General features: G+C 36.5%; 1 protein-coding gene and 1 long non-coding RNA gene across 2 annotated transcripts in view; both read right to left on the bottom strand.

Moving 5' to 3' along the window:
* The window catches only part of LOC112566143 (tyrosine-protein phosphatase 10D-like), a 35,502-nt gene extending 32,698 nt beyond the window's left edge, over positions 1-2,804 (bottom strand). The window contains exons 1-4 of the mRNA XM_025242117.1: positions 2,668-2,804; positions 2,142-2,265; positions 1,631-1,758; positions 985-1,251 (exon numbers count right to left, since the gene is read on the bottom strand). Coding sequence (XP_025097902.1) covers positions 985-1,251; positions 1,631-1,758; positions 2,142-2,215 — 469 coding nt within the window. The 5' untranslated portion in view covers positions 2,216-2,265; positions 2,668-2,804. The remainder of the gene's footprint in view (positions 1-984; positions 1,252-1,630; positions 1,759-2,141; positions 2,266-2,667) is intronic.
* A 1,269-nt stretch (positions 2,805-4,073) lies between these two features.
* Positions 4,074-11,926, bottom strand: LOC112566193. The gene is made up of 6 exons (XR_003099537.1): positions 11,534-11,926; positions 6,824-7,129; positions 6,323-6,426; positions 5,321-5,486; positions 4,752-4,840; positions 4,074-4,127 (listed from the first exon to the last, which is right to left on the bottom strand). It is a non-coding gene; the product is annotated as an uncharacterized LOC112566193 (long non-coding RNA).
* Positions 11,927-13,147: the final 1,221 nt, after the last annotated feature.

Below are 13,147 nucleotides of genomic sequence, written 5' to 3'. Positions count from 1 at the left end.
AAGTTCAAAAAGATTAAAGCCAACAAAGTTATCTCTTTTCCCACTTTGCAGCATCATTTGTTGTATCTGATAAAATCATACAAAAGTCATAGTAAATCTTTTGTTTATTATATCTATGAGTATGCCAGCATACAATAAACCCAACTTCACCTATCCAGATGGGTAAGCTAAATATTGTCTGCTCTAGCCTTCGAAGAGAAATCAAGAATGATGATTCCCAAGTCATCACTGGTTCCCTCAAAAAAAGGCACTCAAAGTAAGCAGTCACAGATCATCATGCTGCCTCAGGAAAGTTATGCAAGTAATACATAAGAAACACATGCACATGCAATAATAGATATTTAATTGACTATATGATTAATATATGACTTATCTGTTCTTCGCATGTATCGTTTCTTAAAATACCATTTATGCTTAATTGATTAACTTGATTAACTGAAACCAAATAATACTAAAGAGTGAATTGTAAGCTATTTTGTCTGTGACTGATAATAATGAACAGCTTTTTTTTTACCAGTTCTAAGCCATGATCACCTAAACATCTAAATATGACATGCCTGCTGAGCAGCAAAGCTTATGCCACTCATCTGCTTACCACCATCTGCCACGAAGAGAAAACATGAGGCTTCAGACACTGTACATCTTGCCTCTTTAAGTACATTAGCAACAATTTCCCTTCAAGACTTGCTTCATGTGCACATGTATGAATGTGCATATAAAGAGATAAAAGGACACAAGCCAAACAGAAAGGACATTAGACAGGTGATCTAGCTTGAGTTGTGCGATGAATCATAAAAAAATGATAACTTTGTCAGCAATTTTTTTAATGAAATTTGCTTCTAAGAAAATAACAACAAAATTTTAAGAAAACTAATCAGTTCTCCTCCTGTTAAAACACCATCTGTACAACTGCACCCCCACCCTTCCACATTTGTATGGATTATCATGAATTATCTTTTATTAAACTTCAAAACAGTTGCTCACTTGTTGTGTTCTGTCCAGTAACAGCTATGCTGGTTTCTGATCCCTTGTTAGCAGTCACAGATACGTTGTAGGTCTCTCCAGGAAAAGCCTTGTCAAAAGAATAGGTGAGACCTACGACCACATGCACTCTTGGTGTTTCCGTGCCATGTGATGGTGTGAGGGTGACAGTGTAGTTGTCAACACCCCCAACATCAGGTGCCTCCCAACTTATGTTCAGCACCCTTGAGCTTACAACCACCACACTAAGACTGCGTGGTGACCGCGGTTCTGCAGCAAAATGCACATTAGGATTTTTAAGCAACAGGTACTATGGATTCTACCAGGAAGATAACACTGCATATTTATTACCTTACATAATAAACATCATAAAATTAATTGCACAAATATTATGTGGGTAAAAAAGAAATTATTTTAAGAATATTCATGATTCAGCTTACTTCCAACTGCTTGTAAAACTTTGTCAAAGCATTAACACTTAAACAAGAATAAAAGCATGGCTTGCTTTGATGAAGTGCTCAATCTGTCTTGATCCATTTGTTTCCAAAGATCTCTTTAACAAATAAAAAAAATGAAATAATTTGTAAAATGTCTACATTTGTGACCGTTTTTTTTTTAAACTAGTATAAAAAGCTTTGCTCTAGCGTACTTGTGAAGAAGATATGCTGTAATGAAGAGCTGTTTTGGTTGCCACTTTTTGTAAAAGCAAGAAGGGTATATTGCATGCCAGGCACCAATCTGCTGAAGGTCACTTCTCCTTTAGTGTTCGCTGTCTTCCTGCATTGCACAGGTCAGAACAAAGTAAAATAAAATGGTTAAAAAAACACATTTTATGATATATGATTTTTTCATAAGATGAAACAATTTTAAGATATATAATAAATCTGCTAATTAAAAAAACAACAGCTCTATGATCAATGGAGTGCTATTAGAGTTTGCATTAACCCTGCCATGAAAAAGACATTGTAAGTTCCTAAGTCCTCTATAAGGTGATCAGCACATGACGATAAAAGTAGGTAGAAACAATAACTTTTCAAAATCTTTGAGCTCCGTATGAAGAAAAGCACTTATTTCTTTCTCAAATTTGATATTTATGTACTGATATAAGGCTAGACAAGAATTGGTCATTTGTATTAGTTGACATTTATTTTTAATCTTACATTTCTTTGGTCTCTAACAGTTCTGCCTGAATGCTGTCATACATGCCATTCCCAGAAACATTCACTGTAGCCATTACTGTATCTTCCTTGGTTTCTATGGTGACAAACTGAGGTGTATCTGGTTCTGTGGAACCATGAACATGTGTCAAAAAGCCATCTTAAGTGATAAATAAACACACCCACACTATCCTTAACTAGTAAAGACATTTACACTAAGATCTAGCTCTTGTGGGGTAAGATCTAGCTCTTGTGGGGAGAACAGGGTGGCATAAGGACATTTCTAACCTTCTGAAATTTATTCTACTTTGTAAAATTTCCTGCTATTTTGATTAGAAATGTGTACTCAGTGCTGAATCCCATTCACGAGGGAGGGAGGTGATAACCAGCAACCAACACAAGAATAAGAACCCCTCCAGCTAAACCTAAGGATAAGTACATTAGACATAATGGAGAAGAAAGAGAGAAGAAAAACTGGTACCACATACCAGAGCATAAAATGAACACAAGGAAATCCTCTTAAACTTACTTGTTCGGAACTGCCACTGGTAGGCGTGCTGTGAACACGCAATGCCACAACTATCATCTGCACTGTGTACTCCACACCTGGAGCTAGACCACTCACATTTAAAGAAGACTGATCTTTGGATAAGTTAAAAATCCTCTCATCTCCTACTGATGAACTTAGGTTGAGCTGCAGATTATTGTAGACAGACTTCTGAGGAGTTTGCCATGACAGCCCAAGAGCAGTGGTGTTCAGTGCTTCACCAAACAGACCACTAACAGGTTCAGGCACTGTTGATGAATTGACATTTACATCTGTTTTATTATCAATAAAGATAAAATTGCATTACCATTATAAACTAAGGTTTATGACCATAACGTTTGACACTCTTTGCCTGTAAACTTTCTAAAGCCAACTGAAGTACAATGCAAATCAAAGTCATTTTTCAAGAACTGAAAAAAGCAAAAACCGAACATAAAACAACAAGCTACTTCACATTTACGTCTGTAGTGTAAAACTTACTACCTTTTATTACAGAAAATAATATAGTTAACTGCTATGTCAAATGTAAATGAGATGTAGTCTAACTTTCAAATTTGCAGAAACTAAAGTGTTAAGCCTTACAAACCTGAAATAACAGAAAATAAAGGTTGAACTTACAGGTGTAGAATAACTCTGTTGCACCACTCATGCTCTCTTCAGTAGCTGTTACAGAGTGTACCTTGACAAGGTAGCCCACTCCTCCTATTAGTCCACTGGCATTGTAACTATAGGCTGTTGTGCTATTAATGCGGCTTATGTTGACTGACATCTCATGTTGTTCAGTAACATATGTGATATATAGGCGAAAGCTAGAGTACAGACTTCCAGCAGGCATCTGCCACTTCAACTGTAGACTGCAGACTCCTTGTACACCATTCAAATTTAAAGGAGAAGAAGGCGCTGGTGAAAAATACAGGAACAGGTTTTGACAGCTGTTATATCCACATCAACTGACCATAAAATTCTGCTCTCATTAAAGACTCTCACCCTTTCAAGTCTGACAATCGTCTACAAATTATACTAAAATCCAAAATCTTCTGAAAAACATACCCCTAAAAATTCTCTCCTGAATCTAAGAACTGTGTTAAAACTGCTAAAATACTTGCAGTCTAGCAAAAAAAAAAAAAAAAAGAAAGAAAAATTCCTAAATGGAAAACTTCTGAATGCTTGCCTTTTGCAAGCCAAATTGCTTTATTTCTTGTAAATGACTCTGAGAACAAATGCTTACAAACTTTTATGTCATGCACACATTGGTGTACAGATACTGCACCTGTGTTTCGTTGAACTTGTGCAGGACTACTGCGAAAATTTTGCTGCACTGCATATACATTGATCATGTACAGCTGACCAGGTTCTCCAGAGACAATGAAATTACATGGTGAAGCAGTGCAGCTTGCTGTGTTCACAGTAATATCACTAGCATATGACACACTAAAGGAACTCTGAAAAAAACAATAAAATTTAAAAAAGCAAAAAAAGAAGTACATGAATAAAACCTTTTTTACCAAATGCATTGGGAAATGGTGATGTAGCAGGTGAGAGGGGGCTGTGATAATGCAGACAGCTTGTAAACTCACAGGCTTGGTGTATAGATTACATAATGGTCTTTGTGGAAAGCCAATAATCTTGCTAGCAATCTTGACCACCTCATTAAATAAGTTTTAGTTTGATGGAGAACACACTGAACCACACTAACAGATTGAATGTTACAATGCTCTTAGTCAGGATGTGATAAATGATTCAAGTATAGGGCCCCTGGCACCAAAATTTGCAGGAACAGGTGCTGATAAGCTTTCATGGAAACAATGTTAAATTTGATTCCAGGGAGGATGATTTGTTGTCCAGCAATGTTCCCATGTAGCCAAAACTTTACAACAAATATACAAAGATATTTCTCTAAATTATGACAACAAAATATGTTCAGTGCATATTAGCAGAAAAGGCAAGTATTCAAACACAGAGCATCTTTAATTCCAAGGCTACAACTGACTATTTATTTTGAGATTTATTCATGAACATACAAAGCTGAAGCTTATCATGCTCAATTCACCACATAGCAACAATACCTGTAAGCTGCTGGGTGCAGCCTCCCACGTGACCTGAAGAGCTGTGGTGTTAAGAGCCTTTGCTGACAGTTTCACTGGTGCAGAAGGCACTGAACAAAAAAAAAAAAAAAAAACTTTTGTTCTTACAATTGTCTCTTTTTTATTGCAAGACAGTGACCACCAGACACACAAGTAATTTTCTATCAAGGTTTTTAACAATTTTATATGCATATTTCTATTATTAGCAAATTGTTTCCTGCTTGAAACAGCTTTCAAATTGATTATGGATTCCAATACATACCACTTTGATTTTGAAAACTCTTTATAAAGATCTTAGCTTCTAAAATTCCCTTTGATTAAAAGCAACTTGGCACCATCATATTTTTCACATGTTTTTTAACTCAATATTTACTGCTCTGTTAATATTTTTGTAAATCTAGCATTACAATGTTCTGACAAAGAATTACATTTATAAACTTGTTGATAAAATATCCTTTATCCACCAAAAATAGTTTTGTTGCTTGTATTCTTTTCCTTTCTTCCTAACCTAGCAAAAGCAAAAAACATAAGACATGACTATAAGAACTCACGTGTAACAGCAGTAATCACTCTTGAAGCATTGCTGCGTTTGTCCCATATCACAGCAAAGAGTGTGACGCCGTAAGTGTGGCCTGGTAAGAGGCCAGTTAGGTTGTAAACAGGATTTGAGGAGTTGCTGACCACTTTTTGTGAGAAACTGTTTTCCGAATACTGGATCTACCATAACATTAAAATTTAAGATCCATCATTTCTACAATCGTTTTTATGTCCACATTGGTTTAGCATTATAACATCAATTCTGGTGTAAGTCAACAGAAAACACAGGTTAAATGGTTAAACCAATTAGACATATACAAGAATCAAGGACGAGAACCAAACGAACTCTTTAACTTCAGTGACTTGATTCTAACATCGACATCTTATTTCTGCTCAAATAAGCCTCTAATATGAGAGAGAGAATATTGCACATGGTATTATGGTAGCCTATGGCAGTTGTTACAAAAAATGAATTGTTTAAATTTATACTTAACATCAAATCTCTTACATCTGCTGTCTCTTTGTCTCTATGAATGACAGTAATGTTCCCATTCAATTTCAAGAAAATCTTCCACTGTGTATATCAAGCTTACTCCCCAGTTTGTTTTCTTTGTATATAGGACTGATGATCATTTCTTATTCAAAACTAAGCAGGGTTATGCTAAAAATGTTTTGTCACATGTACTGTTAATTCAATCAATTTACTGTTTAATTTCTGTAACTATACATTCTATTCTATTTACCACTTTGCATATTTCAAAATTAGAATTTCTCTACAAAGTCAATGTATCACACAATAACAAACGGGTCTTGGACAATGAAACCTTACCACTGTTATCACAATCATTAACATGCCTCAACAGCCAGAAGGGATATGCAAAGTTTTTAAGGAGTATCTTAGAAGTTTGTATTGACACCTTGATTTGCTGACAGACATTCTGAAATTGTTAATCTTGCTACATTCATTGTGGTCATCTTCCTAAACTAACAAAAGGTCTCTCTTCATAGAAACTCACTTCATAGTATACCGATGTTGAACTGTTGTAACCACGTTCCCAAGGACAACATAACAGAATTTGTGTACGGTTTGTAACAGTTACATTGTCTGGGGGCAAAGGCACTGCAAAATTATTAAGTTGTATTTTAACCTTTAAAGTTCATTCAAACATGCATGGCAAAAAAAAAAAAAAAAAAAAAAATTTTACCCGGCAGAAAATCATGAAATTCAAAACTGTGAAAGTTAAACAAATATAATGTTTATTTGAGCTATGGGCAGTTACATGCAGATATTTATGAAGCCATGGCATAAGGTGACCATGGAACGCACATGTGCAATTCGATTAAATAATAATATCAGAAAATGAAAGAGAAGGATAGAAAAAAAATCCCCCACCCCACCTCTCTCTCACACACACTTGGCAGGAAATACAAACAATTGTTTATCGATGTGGCAAGTCAGTATTTAAAATGTCATGAAGCATGTTAGTAAAATATTTTCATATTTATTTTTCTTCTACCTGTTGCAACATCCTTCTGAAAGATTAAATGTTCAGTTGTATTTCCATTTTTGAAAATGAGGAAAGTGTAGATGGCTCCAGGCTGCAGATTTGGTGGAGTTGTAAATCTCAGACGGAGTCATTGAAAGGTCCCACAAAAAGCTCATCAAAGAAGAAAATGCCCAGATTCCTATGCCAGGTAAGCTGGTATGTTTTAGCTTTGCTGTCCACTGTCCATTCCAGTGTTATAGAAGACTCTGTGGATGTCAGTGTAGCGTTGTTAGAGGTAAGATTCTGAGCCTGACATGTTACCAGAGATGCAATTACCTGAAAAAAACATCACAGTTTAAACTTAAAACAAGCAACTCCAATTTATTACTGCACATCTAGATATAAAGCTATAAAGGCCATACTCTGACCTCTTAGGGTCATTTGGGGAGTAAGGTGTTAGACCTCACTTTTCTGGGGGCCAGCTTTAGTAAGCGCAGTGTCCATCACCTCTCTATCCCTGCCTTAACTTCCTCAACCCTCTATGGAGTTAGTTATCCATTCCTGGCACCTGAGTCAACTAGGGTAAGTTTTCTGCACTACTGGTATCAAAAGCATGCCTTTGGACACTTAGATATACCAATATGTAAATCTATTAAAGATTTAACAGAGAGAGTAAATGTCATCAACAGCTAAACCAACAGTGATGTAAAGGAAAGCACAAAATAAGTCTCTTTTTGTAATAACTAAACATGAAGTTTCTACCAAATATGTAACATGTAACAGTTAGCAAGTACATGTGACTGTAATAAATAAACATGAACTTCATAATGTAAAAAGCCTGTGATAGCAATGACAAAAACATAAACTTCATACTATCTTAACAAATGTATCTAGCCCTTTCACATGGTACTATAGTGCTACATTAAACATCTTCTAGGAAGTGATGGTCACAAGAAAAATGAAAAAGCTGAGAAGTAAATCTAGATAACTTGTTATCTGTCCATAGTAAAAGCAGTGAGTCTTTTTTTTTTAAAAAACTGGGATGAGTAATATGACTTTTTTCCTATCTCCCACCCTCACTTTAGTACTCTAATAATGATATTATTAATTCAAATTGTAATAAAAATTTGACTATAAATTAGAAGCAATAATCTTTATTAAACTATCAAAATAAGGCAAAAAGCTACAAATACAACATAAATACAAAACATCTTTATTAATTCTTTTTAGGAAATTGTTTGTCTGCCAATGTTACTATTAATAATATATCAGACATTACGTCTATAGAAAAGCTGATAGAAAAAATTACTGTATTCAGTAGATCAAGGATTTTGTTTTGGAATGACAAAAACTGGCATCATACACATGCCTGCCTACATGCTCCAAAAAATATACCTTTTACACACACACAGGCTGGATGAATTGGTACTGAGTCATATCCAATACATGGACAGGATATCCTCAGAGAAGAAACAGGAGCAGAATCTTCATGTCCTTATCTTTAGTGCTCTACAATATCTTAACATGTGCTGTGCTGGGTCACATTGCCAAACAATGCAAGCTAGCACAGTTTTATTTTTGCAAGTTCTTGGAAGCCCACCAGGGCAGATGGCCATGTTCCACACATTAAAGATAGAAAATATGGAGCTATTTCTTCAAGCAGCTGGCATGCTTTGAGCTATAATAAATGCCTGGATTCTTTTCCTGTGTCAGAAAGCTGTGTCCATGTCTTGCAACAGTCAAGCAGGATGAAACTTATACAGTTAACTAGTTAAGTAAACCTTCTATGTCCTCATTAACAATCTTCTTTCCCATCCTCATTGTACATTTACATTGTACATGTTCTGAATGTCCAATTCCTGTAGTTCAGTCAGGCATGGCTCAAAATCATCTTCATCCTGTTTGAAGCATGACAGTCTTTAAAACCATATAGATAGATCTACTGCTGTAACACACCCCGACCAAAGGCCATTTGAAGGTACCTGTAATCAATCAGCAAAGCAATGCCTATCCCACAAGGCAAGGAAGGCACATCCCCACACCTTAATGATAATGCCCCAGGGTTCCAAACTATCAGCATTTCCTTGTCATGCCCAGTGACACCATATTGGAGTAAGTCAACTTTAATTGGCTGGTTGATGAAATGTAACACTAAGGGCACCAAAAGTACAGGAAGTGATAGTAGACACAAAGCATAGAAGTAGCTATCCTTTTTTTTCGATAGGTCACAGAAACACCAGGCTTTCCCTTTCTATTTTAGGCAGAAATACTCATTAGTTCTGATTGACCTGTACTGATCATTCTCTGCATGTTTTGTCCAACACTATTGGGGGCCATGCTAGGTAGTCATCTGTAAAAGTACATCAATGCACCAGGTTTATGGAAGTAAGGGCAGATTTGTTTCTGGGTCTGCACAGTCGTCATAGTTTCTGACTTGTAATAACACAAATTAATAAATAATGATTAAACAGTCTTTTGCGTCAATGTCATGGTGACAACAATTTATATGGATGCACAGCACAGTATTGGTAACACTATTTCTGGAATACACTATTAAATACGCTGTTCATTTCAAATTGTTGCACAAAATTTTTGATTTTTTTCCCCAAACACATGGAACCAAGACTGAACTTATAAAACACATCAGAAACAAAGGATAGATCATTATGCAGGTGTTATTTGTATTACTGGTCAAACTGTTTTTTTACACGAAAACACCAATATGAAAGTGCTTAAAAAACACCTGGACATCAGAGAGGCTGTAAAAGAGACAGGTTTGTGCACAAGCCTGGATAAGCCTACAAAGATCTGGGGCAAAGGGTATGTTTAGCTTGGAACTATGTATCTGTGCAGTTTGAAGAAGGTTGTGTACTTTACTGTCTAGGTTTCAGTGTTGATAGAGCTTGTCAAAAATGCCATACCTGTGTTTAAGGCTCAGGTATTTGTGGAAACAGGAAGGATAAATTACACAAGATTAAGACTTGTCAAAGGAAAGGGAGATGAGGAAGAGATGAGAAAGTGATGGAGCAGGCAGATTGAGAAACACATGAAAATGAGAAAACTTTGTGTGCGTATAATGTATATGTATGCATGCCCCCACATGCACATGTGCCTGCATTTTATCAAATAAATAAGCATTGCTTCTTAAAGAAGTTGGGAAGCGGACACAGCTGAGCACTCACATCTAAACCAAGAGGTGTATCTGTTCAACACCAATGAGACTCAGCAAACTGACTCCAGTTTACCCAGCTGTCAGGAATGGGTACCTGACTCTATAGCAGGTTAGAAAAGGCAATATAGCAAGAGAAAAGTAGAAAAGTGTGATCTTTAACACCCCAAATTTCCAGCAACTGAAAGTTTAGGGGGTCTACTAGTTTTCTACTGTATAAGTATTCTCATAGACTCAGATTCTACACATTCTGTTTACACCACAAACTTTTTGAGCCCACAAAGAATAAGTATTTCTGGTTCCTTCAAACACTCAGTTCTGAGTCACACAAGAAATAAGTATCATGTTTCTATCTTTGCTAGAAGCAGAGATACACTAAAGGTGCAAAGCTGTGTTTTTATCAAATTTTGAAAATTTGTTTCCAAACTTTGAAAGCTTGCCATTTTTATGACAAGTAAACAATGACATATTATTATTTTGCACCTATAAGTTGCTCCTAGTTCAGACAAACAGAATCAACAGCTCAGGAGTATTAGTTTATCTTAAATACTTTCCAAGATAACCCCAAATTGTTAAAAAAAAAAAAATGCTGCCTATGTGAATTCACTACAACAACATATCTGAGGGCTTAAAAAACAGAGTAATGCACTATTACCTCTCCAAAAATGATAAAATCTAGAGAAAGAAGCAAAGACTTTGTACTCAGTTTTCTTCCAGGTGGACTAGTGTCCAATTTTTTTTTCAATATCTCTAGCCCCAAAGTTTGACAATGGTTTAATTTGTGGGAAAAAATGAAATATACTGTTGCCAAAAACACCTGTATCTTTTAAACTACAACAGATACAGCTACAAAATTTGCCAGGATTCAAAATAACATCCATCCATGCATACATTCACTCATTTGCTCAATATTATTCTTAATTCCATGACTGAAGATACAAGATATAAGAAGATACAGTTATAGTTAGTATACAGTTATAATTTTATGGACAGATATTGTATCATCATCATCAGTTTACCATGAGAAAATAAACTGATCATGTGTGCAAAATCATAAACTCTGAACAATTAACAGGCTTTTCTGAGTTTTTGGAGATGCTTGAAATTCATGTATACCAGGGTATTAATGTGAATGTAAAAACATATGCTGCCAATAAATGCAACCAGCTATATTACTTTAGCAGGGTCTAGCTCTAATTAGTTCTAAGAGGACAAAAGCTAATTTTGCAATGCGTCTTTTTTACCTTTATGAACAGTATGAAACAGTAAAGGTTTATACTTGAAGACTTGTAGCTTGTTTGTGAATAATATAGTATTAAATGACTAATGCCATAAATCTGTTAATGTTAATCTTATGAATTTGCATCTTGATCGGGCCAGGAGATGTCTCCTTTTTCTGCGATTGATCTTCTGTAAACCATATACATTTATACCAACTCTTTCCCTCAATCCCCACTTCCCTACCTCTACTGATAAACAGATTCCGGACAGGATGATTTAGATTCCACAATATTCCAAGTCTCAGTCACACACATACACAACTCTATTTACACGACCATCTATGTACTCACCAAAAGAAAAATTGGTATCCCTTCGAAAGCGAACTCCCGCCTGCACACCGCCATCAATGCCACCGACACAACCACAAATACTTCTACACGATTAAAGAGACTTTATGTCCACAAAACATCGCGAGAAGTAGCTCAGCATCCCCTCAGAGTTCCTGTAGTGTATTTCGATCGTCTGCTTATTTGTGCGCTTTATAGCAAAGTTACAGCTGAGTGTATATACATTCTGTGAGCTAAACTCCTCGCAAGTAATCAATTTAGTCCTTGTGTTATTTAGGCAGAAATAAAACCTAGTGCTTAACTCCAGTATCCTAACATCAACGACACCTCCGCTCCTACATACATTCAAGCCAAGTTGTCCGCGAGGCCTCGCCCCATCTACACATGCCAATTGACGTCATCGGACACCAAGGGAGGCGACTTTAAAAAGACAGCCTGCAGCGTTGGGTGTTACCTACCTTAGAGGGTAGGAGAGGGGAAAGGTGATAAAAATCGAAGGAAAAAATATTTAATGTGTTTTGTGTTAGCCGGCCGTTTCGTATTTACATTGAGGCCATAGTAAATTCTCATAAAAACGATATCTTCACCTTTTCACCTTTCCTGCGAGTATAGGCTGGTCGTAGTTTTTTTCCCCACTTTTATAATTCCTTTACGTTTCTTATATAATAATTATGGAAACTGAAATTATAACGCTTATCATTAGCAGGATAGATAGCACTCTCTGTGCAGACCAATAATGATAGTTTTAGTTAGTTTATTCCTTGTTGCTTCTTTGGGCCGAAACAACACCTCGCCAGCGGACCCAGTTTTGGGCAGCCCCCTTCAGTTGGGCCCGTGTGGTTCCAATTCCCCAGTAATGATAAGTGAAAGATAACAGCCAGTGGACAGTGATGTAGATAGAATGCCTGTCTTGATGAGTTACGTGTTGAAGTAACCAAAAGAACATCGGCATCGCCTGCTCGAACAGAGACGGGCAGCGAAAGGTGAACGCTGATCAATCGACTCTCTTTGAAAAAAATTAAAGCTTCTGGTTTTTCGATCGTTATTTAGTTTTAACTTTTTGTGGGTCAGCCGTTATCTAATATATCTCTCTTCCCCTCATATGTACACTCTATGATTTTTCGGTCAACGGTCAATTATTTGGTCAATGATGGACCACATGCATATACACTCAATGATGCTCACACGACGACGAAATAGCATTTCTCGAAACTTATCTCTGTCAAGTGACGCGTTACTGCAGGCGCGTGTCTATGTGTTGATGTCCGTATGCAGAGATTTATTGGCTCTAAGATCTGTTAAAAAACAAAATTACGCACACAGCGAAAGAGAGAAACCAAACAGTCCATAAGCCCTTCTGGAGTTATAGCATCCGAGGCAAAGGCGTGCTATCGGTTCGATACTCCTATGGTGCAGCGTACTTTCAATTTTGACACCAGCTATTGAATGGGCACTTGGCTCCTTCAACATTGGGAAAGGAAAGACATCAAGGGAGAAGAGATAAGTGCTGCTCAAACACGTTCTCCCCAGCATTCTAGGTAGGGACTTCATAATACGTCTGTAATTAGGACGAGCTGGCCTGAATGTCCAAGCAATACAGACTAAATGCACCACAGC

Source organism: Pomacea canaliculata, linkage group LG6 (genome assembly GCF_003073045.1).
Source record: "Pomacea canaliculata isolate SZHN2017 linkage group LG6, ASM307304v1, whole genome shotgun sequence".
NCBI classification, from domain to species: domain Eukaryota; kingdom Metazoa; phylum Mollusca; class Gastropoda; order Architaenioglossa; family Ampullariidae; genus Pomacea; species Pomacea canaliculata.
The sequence above is the reverse complement of the archived record's forward strand: the minus strand, read 5'-3'. Positions and strand labels throughout refer to the sequence as shown.